General features: G+C 48.2%; 1 protein-coding gene across 2 annotated transcripts in view; it reads right to left on the bottom strand.

The window, feature by feature from the left end:
- Positions 1-334: 334 nt before the first annotated feature.
- Stk32b (serine/threonine kinase 32B) overlaps positions 335-19335 on the bottom strand; it is a 246586-nt gene continuing 227585 nt past the window's right edge. For both annotated transcript variants that reach the window (XM_087909072.1, XM_087909073.1), the window contains exons 8-12: positions 16962-17078; positions 14027-14152; positions 11563-11694; positions 9023-9087; positions 335-2273 (exon numbers count right to left, since the gene is read on the bottom strand). In XM_087909072.1, the coding sequence (XP_087765198.1) occupies positions 2135-2273; positions 9023-9087; positions 11563-11694; positions 14027-14152; positions 16962-17078 (579 nt within the window). In that variant the 3' untranslated portion in view covers positions 335-2134. The remainder of the gene's footprint in view (positions 2274-9022; positions 9088-11562; positions 11695-14026; positions 14153-16961; positions 17079-19335) is intronic.

Here is a 19335-nt window from a genome sequence, read left to right as displayed (position 1 = left end):
GATCTTGAGGGAGGACTTTAGGTCACTAGGCATGCTTTTGAGGGACACAGTGGGACCCTGACCACTCATTACTCTTTCTGGTCCCTGGCTCCTGATGTAAGTCAGTCCACCACAGGATTCTGCCGTATGCTGCCGTATGCCATAGACCTTAAAGAAAGAAGCCAAGAGAAGCCTTTTCTTTTTCTTAGTTATCTCAGGCGTTTTGCTGCAGTGATAGGAAGCTGATTAACTTACCCTTCACTCCATCTCTGCTTCTGATGAAATCCGATCCCCTTTTCTATAAGAAAGGTCCATCCCACCCACCCTGGAATTAAGAGCAGTCATACAAGGAATGTCCGAGCGATTATTTATTTCAAACAAGGTACGCGGACTTAACACAGAGCCAAAAAATCAGGGCTCCCCACCCTGCAACTTCCACCCCTGCCTCTCATTCATGAACTCATCACAACAAGAAATGGTAATACTTCCAGGTCACAGTGTACAGAAGAGCAGTTGGGACTTCGTGGAGGGCAGGAAGGGCAGAGAGGGCCTAGAGACATGGAGTGGGCAGGAGATAGATGTGAGGAGACTCCGTTAAGGGGGTTGGGGGACAATGTCGTTATTTGAAGAAAAGTGTAAAACCTTACCATACATTAAAATCTCTCTCACGAAATCTAAGAGATGACACTGACAGACTGACAGACGCCACTCACAACGGGTAAGTAGAAAACAGAAAGGGACGTAAAAGCAAAAATGGTTGATCTCACCAGGGATGTCCAGACCTCAGAGGCTCCAGGTAGGAAAAGAAAACAAGATGTAAACGTGGAGGATCCTTGGTCCACAGAAAACAGACCTGCCTCGTTGGCAAAACAAGAAAGTACCTTCAGTGGAGGAGGCGGGGGGCGGGGGTTGATGATGATGAGGAAGATAACCAGGAGGATGAAGGAGAAGGTGATGCTGATGGTGGGAAGATGAGGAGGAAGATGAGAGTGATGACAGGTGGCTGCTGGCTGTCAGTCATCCCCGTGTGACGCATGGGAACTTTATCAAGGCCTGTAACAACTCTGAAAGGCCGACCTTCTTCCTGTTTGTAAGTGAGGAAAACAGCCCCTTGAGCGATCACATGACTTGTAGAGGTCTTCTAGTCTTGGCAGCCGCTGTCAATTGGCTGCAAAGCCCCAGCTTTCTTTGCCTCAGCATCCTCAGCTCCAGCGTCAACTGATCCCTGGTCAGGTCATAAAATACTTTGCATCTTGAGTGATCCTGCTTCCATGTGCAACAGACTAAGCAGAGGCTTCACGGAGGCTCCATCTCCCCAGCCAGGCAGACTTTGAATCACAGGCTGACTGGTCCGTTGTATATCCTTGGGAAGGAAAACCTGGAAGGACGGCGGGAACTGAGGTTCTGATGCAGGATGAGTCAACTCTGGGATCCCACAACACTCTGTGGGAGGGAGAAATGACCAGAGATGCACCTGAGTGCCGCCCAGCATGGGAACTATGTGGTATGGCAAGAGCTGGTGATTGCTGAAATCCAAAGGTTGGGGGAGGGTTCCATAAGTCAGGGAGAGGCACGTCTGCAGCATGGAAGCCCTGGGCTTGGTCTGTATGCTGCACCATTCCAGAAGACAGGAAGTCTGTGGATGACTTTTCCTGGCTGCTTTGAGACCTGGAGTCCCATAGGAGGGGCAAACATGCCAGTTATTTATATTGGTGGAAGTACCATCTAACAAGCTAGAATGGACCAAATTGCAAAGTTCTCATCGTTAAAATTGCTTTTTTTGGGGGGGCAGGGTAGGAGGGCAGACACTTCAAATGTTGAGATAGTTTACATGTATAAACACTTTTTATCAATGCCCAAGAGTTCGGATGTCTGCAGTCCAATCAGATTTTTACAACTTTGTGACTGTAGACAGGGCAGAGAACTGTTTAACCCCTTCCGTGGATGCAGAAAACTGAGGCACAGAGAAGGTGTGACTTGACCAAGGTCACACAGCGAATCAGTTGGAAGCAGAGACCAGAGCCCAGGCTCCCCAGATCTGAGTACAGAGCTCTCTCTGCATCTGATGTTTAAGGGGGTGAGATGGGGACCAGCAGGGCATAAAGGAGGGTTTCTGGGTGTCAGGGCAGATAGGATGCCATCTGGGCAGAAGATCTTAACTACTGCAGCCCCGGGTGCACGGATGGGTCAGGATATTGTTGTTTCGACCGTCTTGCAACTTGCTGGAAACCTGGTTTCCTACTCGGCCTTCCAGGTCTGAGAGCTGCCCGTCGTGGCCCTGCTGTCTCCTGAGCCTGCGACAAGCACAACACAGACCTGGTTAGTGACGGCCAGATGGGTGCAGCCACACACTTGCAACAGTCTTCCCCTCCCAGGAGTGCACGGCTCTGTGGGAGTCCCCAGGCTTCCACTTGGGTGTGCCTGGTGAGTGACTGATTACACAGAGTCTCAGCTCCTCTGTCTATAAAATGGAGATGACAATCCCACCCTTACTAATTCCTGTGGTATGTATGAACCATCACAGATGTTCACAGCCAGTAGAGTTGGTTGGTGAGCCCATGTACCATTCATTCTGTTTATACCCGTGGATGGAGTAGTAGCCAAGCCTGGGGCAGGAGCTATGCTGGCAAGCAAAGAAACCGTCTTCTCTGTCCTCACAGAGCTTATACTAAAGAGGAGATAGGTAGTGGCCAAAAAATCCCACAGACAAACATCTGGACAGCAAACACCCAGACTGACAAAACACTCCAAGAAAAGCCGTCTGAGGGACCAGGAGCCTGATCCTGAACACTGCGTTTCTTAACAGCTGGTCACCTGCTACAGGCTGGAAGATGTCTGTGTCCTTCCCTTTTTTGTCTTCAAGTTTAGGTTCACTTACTATACTACAGCTGCCGCTTGCCTGTGTGCAGTTCAAGCCAGAGGAGGAACAGAGGCATTCAAGGGAGCTGCAGAGAACCCAACTGAAACCTGAGTTCTACCCCCCTGAGTTGCCTTGGTGAAGCTGCTTAGCATCTTGGAGACTCGGTTTCCTTAGCTAAAATGGGGTTTATGGTGTGCAGGAGGCAACAGGATCGTATAGGTGTGAGGAAAGTCACTAGTGTGGATCTGGAAATAGTAATTCCTAATAGCCTGGGATGATACATATTCCAGTCCTCAGAAGATAGGTTAGGAGGATCACCACAAGTTTGAGTCCAGTCTGTAGTGCTTCAGGCAAGGCAGGGATATATAGCAAGAGCTCATCTTTTAAAATCCAAAGAGGGACTGAGAAGACGGCTCAGTCTACACAGTGCTTGCTCTGCAAGCTTGGGCTAGAGTTATAGTGCCTACAAAAGACAGCTCGGCATGGTGGCCTGGAATGCCAGTGCTAGAGAGGCAGAGACAGTTGATCCTGACTGCCCACCAACCTCTGACCTCCACATGCAGGTGTGCATGCATACGCACACACACACACACACACACACACACACACACACACACACACACACACACACACACCCCGAGGACAATTTCCACCTTATTCGGAAAAACATGGGCTCTTCAGGCTTCAGATGTAATTGGCCTGGTTTATAACATCCTTTTCAAACAAGACATAGCAGGAGGTCACCCACCATGGTCTTCACTAAAATGAAAGTACTTTTGTAAAAGAAAAAAGTCCTGCTTGCACCTGTCGCGTTAAGGGTACCATGAATGATCCCAAGACAAGATCCCTAGAGTCTGCAACTCAGATGGTTGGATGTGAGCGTGAATGTGCCCAATAGATATGTGTGCACCCACACCCAATGAATAACACTGTTATTCATTAACCCTAGAATTATAGAACCCTGCTCTTTCTCCATCTACCAGGACTGGAAACAGGTGAGCTGTTCTTCTGGGATGCTCTGAAGCCTGTGCTTTCCCCACCACCGCTTCTATCTTTCCATATGCAAATCCATCCATCCATCCATTCATCCATCCATCCACCCATCCATCCATCCACCTATCCATCCATTCATCCATCCATCCATCTATCCATCCATCCATCCATCCATCAACAGATACATTCTCTCAAATCAAAAACCTGGATATCAATCCACACACCTACAAAAACATGATTTTTGACAAAGAAACTAAAAATACAAAATGAAATAAAGCAAGTATATTCAACAAATGGTACTGACATAATTGGATATCAACATGTAGAAGAATGAAAATAGATCCATATCTATCTCCATGCTAAAAACTCAAATACAAATGAATCAAAGTCCTCAACATAAAACCAACCACACTGAACCTCAAAGAAGAGAAAGTGGAAGTACATTTGAATGCATTGGCACAGGAGATCACTTCCTAAATATAACCCCAGTAGCACAGACACCGAGAGAAACAATTAGTAAATGGGACCTCCTGAAGCTGAGAAGCTTTTGTCAAGCAAAGGACAGGGTCAACAAGACAAAAATGGCAGCCTACAGATTGGGAACCCACATTGGACAGAGGACTGATCTCTAAAATATACAAAGAACTCAAGAAACTTGACATTGAAAGAACAAATAATCCAATAAAAAACAGACCCAGAGAACTCTCAGCAAATGAATCTCAAAGGGCTGAAAGACACTTAAGGAAATGCTCAACATCCTTAACCATCAGAGAAATGCAAATCAAAATAACTCCAAGATTCCATCTTACACCTGTCAGAATGGTCAAGATCAAAAACACTGATGACAGCTTATACCGGATAGGATGTGGGGTTAGGGGAACACTCCTCCATTCCTGGTGGGAGTGCAAAGTGATATCCACTTTGGATATCAGTATAGCGATTTCTCAGAAAATTAGGAAACAATCTACATCGAGACCCAGCAATACTGCTGTTGGGTATCTACCCAAAAGATGCTCAATCATACTACAAGAACATGTGCTTAACTATGCTCATAGAAGCATGATTTGTAATAACCAGACCTGGAAACAATCTAGATGCCCCTCAACTGAAAAATGGATAAAGAATATGTGGTACATTTACAGAGTGGAGTACTACACAGAGGAATAAAATAATGACATCATGAAATTTGCAGTCAGATGGATGGATCTAGAAAAAACCAAATTGAGTGAGGTAACCCAGACTCGGAAAAGCAAATATAATGTGTATTCACTCATAAGTAGCTTTTAGACATGAAACAAAGAAAAACCAGCCTACAATTCACAATCTCAGAGAAACTAGACAACAAAGAGAGACATACATGGATCTATCTACATAGGAAGAAGAAAAAGAGAAGATCTTCTGAGTAAATTGGGAACATGAAGGTCACCAGAGAGGGTAGAAGGGGAGAGAGAAGGAAGGGAGGGGAGTGGAGAAAAATGTATAGCTCAATAAAAATAAAAAATAAAAAACAGATACATTCCCTACCCATTCAATTTTTAGTCTAATTATCTGTATTCATTATGTATGGTCATGTTTATGTACTGTACTATCCATTTGTCCATTCATTCTGTCTGTCATCACAACCCAGGTGCACTCCCACCTATATTCCTACCTACCTATTCTCCATTCATGCATCTACACATCCTCCACCCATTCACTCACCTTCCATCCACCCATAACAACATATCATATTGACCCATCTAGTCTGTCTCTCCATTCATTCATTCATTATCTTCTCCATCTACAGCGATGTCCACTCACCCCCAATCCATCCAGGCATACATACATACATACATTATGCATACATCAACCACCTGTCTTCCATCATCCGTCCATGGTATCACCTATCCATCATCAATTCCTGCTCCCACAGGCAGCCCTCCATCCACCTGCCCATACTCTATTCTTCTCTTCATCTTACTCACTCACCAGACTCCAGACTCTCAGTTGAAGGCGTCAGAGAGCAGAACAGAGAGTGACCAGGGAACTCTCACTGTGAGGAATTGTCTTCTGGAATCTATGAACGATGCATAGAGCTAAGACCACTACGGTGTCCTTAGAGCTCACTCACTTGCAGCCCTCGCCCACAATCCAGACATGCGTAATTGATGAGGAAATGGAAAGGGGTTGTACAGGCTTACAGACTGTACAGTGGGAAGATCTGAATGCTACCCATGTAGATTGTCTGTCTGCCTGTCTATTTCTATGACAGGAAACATTGGATTTCTCAGCAAGCTTGTCATCTTAACTATCCGTGTAAGAGAATTGCAAGCGGTGGGTACAAATACTATAAACTCTGGCACTAAGTCATGGCACACCAAAGTCAGAAGGACCCCAAATGCCAAACCTTGTAGACTCAAGATTTTCAGATAGAGACACAGCATGTCCTGCTTCTCTACAGATAATACAAATGTACAGACTGACACACATCACCTCAAAGCAGAGTTGAAGTGATTAGGAGTTTACAGAAAGGCACGTGCTAAATTGAGTCGTGGTTATCTGGTTGGAGATGGAGGGCAGAAATCAAAGACTTGGTTGGGGTAACTCAAAACTCTTCAAGAATGCTCTTGCCTCCTCTGGAGAGCCCCAGCCAGTCTCACCAAACCCTGCATCCCCATATCAAGACTGCATCTGGGAGCCACTGAAGTCTTTGGGTGCAGCTCCTTGGTGTTGAACTAAGGGTGAGCCACCCACAATCCTCCTGGCCTCTCCTCCATTCCCTCTTCCTGTAGGAAAAGCTGAGAGAGCTGGTCGGGACCACAAGGTGCTGGAGGGGAGCCCAAGATTCATACACAAGACTCTATTTTTGACCTTCCCAGCTGTGCTTTCTGGGCACCGTTCCTGGCAGAATCCTCCCTGGATTCAGCGAGGCAGCCACGCTCGAGTCTGTTGGAGGGCTATTTCTTCTGACAGGAAACATTTCTCTTGCCATCATTTCCAGGCAGCCTCAAGCACTAATCAGTCCCCTTCTCCAACCCCCTTATTGCTCAAAACAGCCCACAGCAAAGGCAGAATATCTGTATTCATCTTTGGTTCCCACTGTGTTCATGAGGCTTCAAGTCCAGATCTCTCTGGGAGTTACTCCCTGCCTTCTCCAGCTATTGCTGTTGGTGGGCATCCCTCAGTGTCTCCTGGGCTATGGAAGTATCTCTATCTCCACTTCCCTGTGGATGTGAGACTACCCTTATCCAGAGGGGCCTCATGGTAATTCACCACAGAGGGCTGTCAGGTGCCAACCACGGCTTCTTCCTAGGTATAAAATAACAGCTAGTTAATCAGTGGAAAATGTCAAGTTCTCACGGGGGAGTTGCCAGTGTTCTGTGTGCTTACTTCAGAGAATCCTGCTAGTATTCCATAGCTGACACACGTTCCCATTGATGTCTCAGCTTCTTTTCCTGTTGCTGTGATAAGACATTATGACAAAACCAATGGAATAGATCAAGGGTACATTGGGCTTAGTCAGTGGCCAGAGCTTCAGGGAGTTGGTTGTGTTGATCCACAGTCAAAAATGAGAGGGATAAATGAAAGTTGCCTCTTAGCTCCCTTTATCCGTTTATGTAATTTAGGAGCCCAGCCAAGGAATGGTGCCACCCACAGTGGGAGGACAGTCCCACCTAATTTAATAATATCAGGATAATCACAGCAGGCATGTTAAGAGATCCGTCTACCACATGATGCTAGAGCTCATCAAACTGACAGTTGAGATTATTTATTATACACACTATTGGGTTTCTTCCCTTGGAAAGCACATTTATGGCTCTAAATTGGCAAAAATATTAATAAGAGTCAGTGTGGGGTTGTATCATGAAGAGGAATATGGGGCTGAGTCCCCCAAAGTTGTATGGAATCTCAACTCCAAAATGTTTCAACAGTAATTTCAGGCAAGTGTCTCTCCTCTCTCTCTCTCTCTCTCTCTCTCTCTCTCTCTCTCTCTCTCTCTCTCTCTCACACACACACACACACACACACACACAAAAACCACACACAGACACACATAGATGCACACACATACAGACACACAGGCACACATAGACGGGCACACACACAGACATACACGCACACACACTCTTTTTCTCACACACACACTGGGCTGTGCTGCGCATTAATGCTGAAGCAGGTGGGGATGACTATAAAGAACCAGCCATGACACCTGGCCTAGAACAGCATTCACATCCTTTCTGATGGCTGTGTTTTCCTTATCCTTTACTGGTTGAGGTGAGCATGCTGGGATCAGGTGCTCTCTTGAACATCATACTTTGATTTCCCGTGATGGAAACCTGAGTGTAATCGACATGGGTGCCAAGTCCCCAGAAAACTGTTGCGAGCCTTCTGAGTCGCCTCTATCTCTGCATGGAATTTCCTCCTGAAGTTTCAGGGCTCCTGAGTTTATTTTCCCTAGCACAGTCTTGTTTTGGAGGGGCTGCCACTGTGGTTGGTGTTGCTAGGGATCCAGGAAGCCTAGCCCTGTTCTTCTTATGTCCTGTGAGCACCTCTATCCTCAGTGGGTAGTATACCATCCACAACTGCTGAGTACCAGACACCATTTGAGCAGGCTTCTTTTCTTAGCGTTTTATCAGCTGGTGATGGGGAATTAGAATGCCTGCAGGTGGACAGACCCTGCAGAGCCACTCCCAGACCCACATCCTCCCATGCCTTACCTGCCTAGGTGGTAGAGATTCCCATCTGCCTCATCCCCTTACCCCCCAAACAACAGCAGTGACAGCTGTCATAGCCCTGCTGAGCATCTTTGTCTGCTGGGCTCTGGGCCATATCCTAAGGATCATCTTACTTTGCTATGCTGACGAGGAAGTTCAGGGAGATTAAGGATCTTTCCTCAAGGTCCTCTGAAGGCTCCGCATCCCTCTACATTCCAGCAGAGCTCACTTCTTTTGAGGATTAGAACCGAGATCTTAACTCCAAATCTAGAAGCATCTTTTTCTCCAGGGCCTGCTCCACGGTGCCCTCCCTTCCAGCACCAGGGTGGCTGTCATCACTCACTGTCGGTGGGGATGGACCACCTTCTTCTGGGACCCTTAGTTCTTGGGGATGGGCTTAGTCTAGAGATGACAGACTCCAGGGATGGCTGCATTTCTGCTGGGGGCCTTGGTCCTGGGGGTCGGGTTCTGCCTGGGTGTAGCAAGGCGAACTTACTTCTCTCGATTGAATATGATAAACTCTTTCCGCACTGTCTCCAAACACTGCTGCAGGTGTCCATTCTGTCAAAAAGCACAGAGAGGGGACTAAATGGCAGCGCACTGGCCAGGAGGATGTAGCAGAGGGACTCTAAGGGCATCTAGTTTATTTAAATGGGAATTGTGGCCACTCAGGACTTAGAAACAAGCTCAGTGGCCGGGGCCAGCAACTGTGTCTACAGACAAATGTGTTTCTTGGTTTAAGAGGTAAAAATCTTAGGAGCTACTCTAGGATGAAACATGCCTAGTGCTTCTGAGTTTGGGATCCCTCATAGTTGGATGCTACTCAAACCCACTTCAGAATGCCGAGGAAGAGATGTTCAGTGCAAGAATCTCATGCCAAGCCATCCTTCCAGGATCAGACTAACTCAAGACCATGGGCCTGTGATACTTACAGAGGCTGGCAAGATGGTTTCATTTATTTTAAAATCAGAGGACCACAATAAACATTTTGTATCAGAGGTTATGCTCACCTTTATATTAAGAACTGCAAAAATTTTAAAACCCTATGTGTTGGGCCCCTCCCCCCAAGAGTATGTCCAGCCCCTCAGCCCTAGTATCTAAATATGACCTCATCTGAGATCAATTCTTCAAGTTAAGGTGAGCCAAGACGGCACGTGGGGGCGGAAACCAACGACCGGTGTCCTTGCATGAGGAACACCTCGAGTTAGAGACCCAGTGAGAGGCCATGTTAAGATGGAGGAGAAGACAGAAGGATGGGGTTGCCAGCCAGAGAACCCTAAGGGAGCCGGACAGCTGATGGTGTGATGGTTAGCGGCACGAGAGAAAAGCGCTGAAGTAGTTAGTCAGAAAGGACAGGCTGCACGCATAAAACGCTCACAGAGAAAGAAGGGAGTAAGCAGAGTGCGGCTGACCCAGGGGAGGGAGGGTAGTTTTAAAGGATGGTGTCGATGGTGAAACTGCTGATTTCATTGACTGAGGGGGGAAAAAAAGTCAAGAAAGAGTCCCTTATCCCCAGAGTTCCGATTTCTGTTTTTGTTGAGTGTGGAGTGGTGCGGGAGAATTGTCTGTATTCTGTCAATCATGTATTTTAATAAAACGCTGATTGGCCAGGCAGGAAGTATAGGCGGGTCTACCAGACAGGAAGTAGAGGCGGGGCAATGAGAATAGGAAAAGGCTAGGAAGGAGAAAGCTTCCTCCGCCATTCCTGTGCAGACCACCGAAGAGGCAGCATGTAATTTGCCCAGCTGAGAAAGGTACGGAGCCATGTGGCTAATGTAGATAAGGATAATGGGGTAACATAATTTATAAGAGTTAACAAGAAGCCTGACCTAATGGGCCAATCAGTTTATAACCTTATGGAGTCCTGTGTGTGATTTCTCTTTGGGATTTGCCGGTTGTGGGGTACCGGGCGGGATAAACCCCAACAAGCCGGCCCACTCATGCTACAGTGGAGGTGCCAGTTATGTGACAGGGAAAGACAGCGATGGGCAGAACAATGTGACAGGGCACAGAATAACCTGTGAGACAAACCTCTGGGCACACAACCGGATTAACTGGGGCGGGAAGATTCACTCTAAATGTGTGTCATGCCATCTCATGAGTTGGAGCCCCAAAATGAATAAAAAAGAAGGGAGTGAGCTGAGCACCAGCACCCCCCCCCTCCCCGCCCCATGCACCTCTCTGCTTCCTGACTGAGGATACACTGTGACCAGCTGCCTCAAGCTCCTTCTGCCATGCCTTCCCCACCGTGATGAACTGTCACAGCGCAGCCCGAGCGGGGGTGGTGAGTGTCCCCCAGCAGGATAGACCCTTCATAAAAGGTGCACAGGGACAGAGGTGCCCTGTATTTTTCTTGGGGTTCTCAGTGTGGATGGTGAGAGTATGGATACTCCCTCTACAGTCATCTTTCCAGAGATTTTTCACTATAAGAGACCATTCGCATGCTGGAGGCATTTCATTTACTTAAAAAAAAAAAAGGTACAGTGAACTCTCCGTGACCCCCAGAGCCAACCAATGGCAGTCTGAAAATGTGGGGAAACAAAATTTCCAGAGACTTCCATAAAGCAAAACTTAAGAGTTGAAGTGCATTGAGCAGTATGCAAAAACCCACAAGAATGAAGGGCCCGCCTGCCACCCTCCCTAGCCCGACTGGTGTCACAGAGCCCCAGCTGAGTGCCATCATCCCGTCCCCCACGACTCACTCATGCGCTTTGCAGCTAGGCCTGCGCTGGTGAGTTCCGTGTTGAGCAGTGATGCCCAACACCTGTGTGCACTGTGTCGGGCGATGGAAGAGATCCTAAGGCAGTTTGAAGCATACAGAGGACGTGTCTGGGTTTTTATCCAGTACGACACCATTTTATACAAGGAGCATGAGGATCCCCGGAACTGGCATCTCGTGGGGCCCCTGTCACTACTCTCCCAAGGACATAGGAGGAGGAAAGGGAAGCGTGGGTTGAAATGTACCTTTGAGTAGGAAGAAATCTTCCTCCACACCTCCCTTCTTCCCCCCCACAGAACCCCTCCGTGGGACCTCACCAGGGGACAGCTGTCCTTTGTGCTGTCTCTGGACCTATGCTTGGCCAACCTCTTCTTTTTTTTGTGAAGCGGCTTGGATTCTAGAATCATTTCTTCAAGTTCAAACGTGGGGTCACAGTTCAGTCTCCCTTTCTGAAGGGAAGTGGAAAGAAAGATCATGGTTTGTGGTTATTTCATTCGTCACTGGCTGAGCATCCTTCGCACACAGCCAGGCATCTTCACATTCGGCAATGACATTAGTTGGTACCCTGGATGCCTTATGCTTCTCTCTGATGACAAATCAGTACAGGCCCAGCACACACACCATCCTTTCGAGACACAGTCCCAGTGTGTGTGTGGGCCACCACATCCTGTTAATTCCCTGTGTATAAATCAGTAGGTCTTAACCTTCCTAACACTGCGACCCTTTAATACAGTTCCTCATGGTGTGGTGACCCCCAGCCATAAAATTATTTTTGTTGCTACTTCATAACTGTAATTTTGATACTTTTATGAATCATAATGTAAATATCAGTTTTTTTCTGATGGTCTTAGGCGACTCCTCTGAAAGTGCTGCTTAAATCCCAAAATGGTTGGGGTCCACAGGTTAAGAACCACCGGTCTAAATCCTGTGACTGTTTATACATGTAATTTTAACTTATTTTTGCCAATTCTTTTAATTATAGACATAATCGTGTCGTTATTTTCCTTATTATGGTTTTCATAATTTAGTTTAAATTTTAATTAATGAAAAAGGTAGTCAAAGTCTCACTGAGCAGCACTGGCTGGCCACAAACTCACAGTGATCTACCTGCCTCTGCCTAAGCACCATTTCTGGTCAATATCTGTCCGGGTCCCTGTTCTGGTTCCCAGTTCCTTTCCACAGCTGGGGCTGCTCACACCCAAGCCAGACCCTGATGCAGGCCGGGGGTACACCCATGCTAACTTATAGTCCTTGATCCTTGCTCATCAGGGCATCTGTGGACCCACCCCTCGGTCACGCAACCCTGTGACTGTGGCACGGACAGCTCTGCAGCATCCCAGGGAATCCCAGCGCTGCAGTTCTTTGGTCCTGGGCAGGCATCCTCACTTCTGGGGACTCAGGATGATGAGAAAGCCTGGTTTCCAAAGACTTATCTCAGGGTTTCTAGAAAAGTAATTCAGTCCTTTCTGTCTTCAGTGTCCCCAGGCCTGTGAGGACATGGCTTGCTGTGACCTTGTTAAGAGGATCCAGGCCAGGTGCAGCCTCAAGGACAGGCAGCCTGGCCTCTGAGTGCTCACGCTCAGTTGGGTGACCTTGGATGACACACGACCTTTGCCCTGTGTTCACCCTTGTGTGAGATGCACACCCTCAAAGGCTGTTGGGATTCACTGGAACAGAGAAGCTTCCCTGGGCTGCCCCTTCAAGAACAGGTATTTTCTCTGCTGTGTCGTGATGTGGGTACCACCACAGGGATGCTAGCTTCAAGCATAAGTCACAGGCTAGGGTTTGCTGAACACACCAGCCTGGCCAGGTTGCTGTGCGGTCTCAAACCCGGTCGGTGATGGTACACCCAGAGCATGGGAGGAAGCCAGGATTTTGTAGACAGAACTAAGACAAATCCTGGCTCTTTCACCACAGGTCACTAAACCTTCATGAGCCTTACTTCTTCCGCGGTTAAGGCGAGGGTAATGAGGCTGACATGTGAAAATGGGTGCACAGGCACTTGGGGCTGTGCCTCTCAGTGGGACCCGTACACACAACAGTTTCTGTTCTGTTTGTCGGACTCTACAGTGAGTCTCATGGGCCCGGGCTCCTCCCATCACCATTGACTTCTTGAACCTGGTTAAGAATCCCTTCCCTGTTGCACACACTTGAAGCATGTGCCTTCTCCTAAGGAAAAGCTTGAAATCGGGCTCAAGTCTCTCCAGGGAGGTCCTGTTATCCATTCATTTATCCAGCTCTACTGGCCTTGTCCTGGGTCATCTTGGGAAAATTACTTTACCTCACCTGCAATCTTCAGAAGACTCACCCTGAGGCTGCTGTGAAGCTCTGAGGAGCTAAAGCATGGGAAGTTCTAAGAACGATGCCGGCAGGAAGAGCACACTCATCCATGTCGGCTCTCATCACCCACACATCCACAGTCACATGACCAGGGCGCACCAAGTCCCTCTATTGCTTTCTAAAGCGTTAGCATGGGATTCCTGAGAAGCGGCCAGTGAGGATGGGCTCGGGAAGATGGCAGTCTCCCTGTGACCAGTCAGCATATGCACTAAAGCCCTTGACACCTGTTTAGAGGGGCAGGAGAGGTCAAGAGGGCTCAGTAGCCTACAGGTTCAGTGCAAGAAGCACACCATGGACATCTGACTCAAATATCTTGGATCTCAGTGAACCATAAACCTGCTGGTGCCTTACTTCTGTGACCTTCATGGAGTTCACCAATCAGTGGCAGGAGTCATACTTAATACCAAGGTGGGAACCTGCCGTAGGCAGGTCATGACTCACATTGGGCACAAAGCCGGGCATCAGAGCCTTCTCGAACACTGCATCCCAGTTCATGTCAGCCATGTAGGCCGTATTCTGGATGTCACTGAGGCTGGACAGGCGGCTCTCGGGGTCCTTGGTCAGCAGCTGCAGTCAGAGGGCAAAAACATTGCTGTGAATGATGTATCCTACCTGGGGGAGCGTGGACTTGGAAGACGGAGTTTCATGAACACTTCAGGTATCCTTGCAAGCCATGCTGGGCAGTGGCCTGCCAGGTCTGGGTTAGCTCTGGAGTACTTACATTACATTGCATTACATTACTTTACGTTTAGCCAAATGTACTCGTAAGGCTAGGAGAGACTTCAAGGTCAGCTCTTTTCTCTAAGGTCACCTGGTGAGTGATTCTTGGGAAGTGGCTAAATTTTCACCTCTACGTCCCTCTTTGGGGCTCAGTCCCCTAAAAAGCAACTTCTCCCTGATGTTCCCAAGAGCTTTGGTCAGAAAGAACAGGCAGCCCATCTGAGGACTTCTGCCTTGTTTTCATTAGAATGAGACAGAATTTCCCTCCGTCAGTTACAAGGTGACCTCTGTGACCCAACTGAGTGGTTCACATTTAACTTTTCTTTAAGGCCAGTTTCTGCTAATAGAGCTAGAGTGTAAAAACAGTTACAAAGGGGCTGGAGAGATGGCTCAGTGTTTAAATGCATTGGCTGTTCTCGCAGAAGATCCCGGATTTGGTTCCCAGCACCCACATGGGGGCTTACAACTGTTAGTAATTGCAGTTCAAGGGACTCTGATGCCCTCTTATCACCTCCACAGGCACCAGGTGTGTATGTGGTGCACATACATATATGCAAACAAAACACACAAAATAAATAAACCAAAAGAGAAACAAAAACAGCATAGGGCATTGCTTTGCATTGTCTCTGTGTGTTTTTGTAGGCACACATATGTGTAGATGTGTGTGCATGCATGTGTGTGCATGTGTATGTGGAGGCCAGAGGTTGCCATGTTCTTCAATTGTTCTCCGTATTATATTATTATTATTATTATTATTATTATTATTATTATTATTATTGACAGGGTCTCTGACTGAATCTGGAGCTTGGCCAGACCGGCCAGAAAGACTCAGGCACCCTCCTGTCTCTACCTTCTAAGTGCAGCATATTGCTTTACCCAGACTTTTAGGTGAGTGCTGGGGATCCAAACTTACGGTTCTATGCTTGCAAAGCAAGCACTCTGCCGAATGAGCCATCTCCTCAGCTCCCACACTGTCTTCAGAACACTCTAGCTTATGAGATGTGAAGACTACTGGTCTAAACTGGACAGGGCAGCAATTACCCCTGGGACTGGCACCTATTGGGAATGGCCAATGGCCTGGTGACCTTCTGAGAATGGCCCTTCTCCTCACCTTGGAGCAGGAGTGGTGGCCGCTCCCTCACTTCCGGCACAGTGCCAGGGTGAGGCCCAACAGGGTTGGTAAGGACCTAGCATGTGCTAAAGAGGAGTGTGCCACTCGGTGTCAACGAGAAAGGGTCCCTTTCCTGTTGGCACTTCCCTCCCAGCTGTCAACCGTCATTGCAGAAACATTCTAACTATACCCACTGAGTGATCAGGACCACAGCACAGGAGAAACGTCTGCCCAGGACCACGTATGCCTATCAATGTGCCCTGTGTTTAGGGACTTTCCTAAACAGACTTAGACAGGCTCTTCTTGGATGGCATCTGGGAGTGCAGTGGTGAGAATAACTGTCCCCAGAGCAAGCTGATACCCCTGTACATGCTCCCAGCGATGAGTCAGGGTTAAGAACAACCAACTGTGGGCACCCATTTAAAGTAATTTAAATAACAATTCACTACAATGTTATAACTGTGTTGGGACTGAGAGATGAGATCTGAAGTTAGGACAGTGTGCTGGTTAATAACCATAATAATTTAATATGGTTAACATGGCCAACTGGGTAGGATCTAGACTCACCCAGAATGAAAGGCAAGGGGCATGTCTGCAAGGGAAGTTCTAGACTGGGTTAACTGAGATAGGAAGGCCCACCCTGAATGTGGGTGGCAGCACCTCAACGACTAAGGCCCTGGACTGGATAAAAAGGGGGAGTTGAGTACCAGCATCATTTATCTCTACTCTCTGACTGTGGATACAGTGTGACCAGCTGGCCCACACCACTGCCGCCAGGATTTCCCCATCATGATGGACTGTGCCCATGAACTGTGAGCCAAAATAAGTCTTCCCTTCCCAGGCATTTTGTCACAATAATGAGAAAAATGACTAACACGGATGTCTTTGGTACTAACCCCATCTCTGCCTTGTGACATCTCTGTGGTGTCGACTAAATCATTTTGTTTTATCAGATGACTTTCTCGTCTCTGGTCCACTGTTATTTTTAGCTTGAGGGGATGAAAAGGGAGCAGTGTGTGGACCAGGACTATCCACATCATTCTAGTATGGATTGCTGTGCCCATCATAGGCAATACTTCTTTCTTTGCACCTGGGGACTGGAGGGGAACCTCAGAAGGGGACACCTGGATCTCCTGACTGCTGAAATGAAGAGGCCTTGGAGTCACTGGAAGTGAGCCAAGATTGATAGCTTCCCAAGCTTCTCTGTCTCTCTCAGAAGGCCTGGGTTATGCCTTTCAAGCAGGCTTGCAGGTAGCAAGAGAAGCTGATGCTTTGGGAGCACAGACTGCACTTGGGGAACTCGCATTCATTCTCCTTGCCACAGCTCCCGCCACAGGAACTCCTAAGGCCCAACAGGCCAGCAGCCACGGGCAGTGGATATTTCTGTTTATGAGGAACTTGCAGTGAACTGGAAAGAGTCTGGGTCACGCTGTCACTCTCTGCACTGTTCTGGGCTTTGTGACCTGCGTATGACACCATGGTAGCCTTTATTATTGGGTATTAGTGTACTATCTGTCCCTTCTACACAGCTCCCCGACCTCTTACCTTCTTCAGCAGGGCCACCATCCCCTCACACCACATAGAGGAGTAGTGGACACGCTCCACCTTGAACATGTTGAGGATTTCGTCAATGGGTGTGGCTGAGTGGATTTCATACGGCCTCTGCAACAAAGGACAATCCCAGAATCAGAGCATGTCTTAGAGAAGGCAGCACCCTCTTGTTTGAAGACTGGGTGAGGATGGGAAATGACTCATATTCCCTTCAAGATGCTGTGGGCTGTTCTTTCTCACAGCATGGCGGTTCAAAAAGAGGGCGTGGAGGTACTGTCTTGGCCATAGGAGGCTGGGGTATCTTGTCTGTGCATGGAAGAGGCTGGGCTCACTCTGTTGCTATGGTCACAGCTGGGGTCCGGATGCCTGCTACTGAGCACCCTCAGGGACAGCTCTCGTCACAGCCTCCATCTTCTGGAAGGTCAGCCATCACCTCTCCCTGTCTTGGCTGAGCAGGTCTGTGAGTGGGCAGACATGATCACTAGTCCACTGGATATGTGGTGGGTGTGTAGGCGTGCTGGGAGTGTAAGCTTGTGAGATCGGGGTGCTCTGCTGTCCCTATAGGAGATGGGACCACCAGAGCATGAAGCTACGAGCTGGACAGGGACTGGGGACTGGAAACTGGGTGTGTGGATTATTCAGGATCCTTCCTCCATTTATATCCTTTCATTGGGCTATTCCACCGCCACTGACCCCCCCCCCACTCACTGGGGACAGAGGCTGCCAGGGGAAAAGACACCCCCATTTCCATCTTCACTTTAAAAGTCAGTAAACTAAGGCTCAGAGGTGGGGCTTTTCCCAGTGACTCTGCTTTCTCTAGAAACCCAGGTGAGGAATCAGCCAGAGGTCAAAGGGCAGGCTTCTTATGTCCCTGACACTTGGGGTTCTACTGTCTTGGCCACTCACCAGATTCCCCAAGTTCTGCATTTCTATCAGACCTCCAGGAAACTTCTCTTTGCTCTCTGAAATCCTCACCATACTGGGGAAGAGCAGACCGGCTCCACCAACTCCAGGGGTCAACATGGGAACTCTGTATGCACGTTTATACTCATGCATGAATATATGCATACATGTGTGTGTGCCTGCGTATAGGTCAGACATGGAGACGAGTGTCTTCTTCCCTCTCCCTCCACCTGGTTTTTGAGACCCATTCCCTTACTCAACCTGGAGCTCCTCAGATGGGTTAGGCTAGCTGGCCAGAGAGTTCCCATGAGCCTCTAGTTTCTGCTTCCCCAGTTCTGGCGTTATAGGTGCTTGCCACTGCACCTGAGTTTCTTTTCCAGAGATTCTAGGGGGTCAAACTCAGGTTCTCACGCTTGGGTAGTACTTTACTGACTGCGCCATGACCCATCACTGGTCCTGAGAACTTTAACTCTCAGGCATAGGCAGCACGTACATTTCAAGTCAGCCTGAGGTACTGTGGCTAAGGTATTCCTAACACGCAGGCTCCAGGTTCAGCCCTCCTCGGTTTGGGCGGGCATGGAGACTCAGTCCTTCCTCTGAGTTAAACACTACAGCTTTGTTCTCATTGTTCTTTGGATGCCCTGACTCAGAGGCAGCTGTCATGGAGAGTACAGTGATTGCGAGGCCTGCTGGCAAAAGTGGTTTCCAGCAGCAGGAGACTGGGTTGCTTATTCCGGAGTGCAGATATGTCTTTTAATCTAGGAAGCTCATTTTTTAAAAAAGGCAATTTGCCATGAAATAGGAGATGTAAAGAGGGCGAGAATTGGTGTAGGCCTGTCGTTCCATCTGCTGGAGTGGGGCTGGCCGACCACCAGATCCCACACATGCCCTCTTAATCCCTGCACTCAGAATAACTATCCTTTAGGCAACCTGAATCTCCAAAGCCTGAGGGTGTTCCCCCTCTGGAACTGGTAGATGACCTCCAGAGAGCGTCCATCTGGGAAATGATGAGAAAGCTAGAACCAGCCCAAGATGTACCCTGGAAAGAGCAGAATTACCTCCTGGGATCCCAACTGCAGCCACTGTGGTCTGTCTGCTTTGCTGAGACAAGTCAGCAACTGTACCCCACTTTAGGTTGAGCCCTGCACTAGGGTGCACGCAGCAATTCTTGACTCTGTACTTGAGCCCCTCTCTATGGGGTGCTCCAGAAGTTCCTCCTCTATTGACTTGACCTCTCTATACCCCAATATTTTTACTTACAGTCCCTAAGATGTGCTGACTGGAGCCAAAGGTGAGGGACAATACAGGGAGGCAAGCAGTTGGTAGGTAAGATAAGAAGGTACCATGGTCCTGACTGAGTCTCCAGGTCTCACCCTCTACCGATAGAAAGCTCCTTCGCAGTGTGGTCTCCGGGGCAGGTGTTACTCAGTCCCCTTGATCACCGTGGCAGAGGCTCTCAGTCTAC

This window comes from Myodes glareolus, chromosome 8 (assembly GCF_982192425.1).
Source record: "Myodes glareolus chromosome 8, mMyoGla1.1, whole genome shotgun sequence".
Lineage (NCBI taxonomy): Eukaryota > Metazoa > Chordata > Mammalia > Rodentia > Cricetidae > Myodes > Myodes glareolus.
Note: the sequence above shows the minus strand (reverse complement) of the source record. Positions and strands in the feature narration are given on the sequence as shown.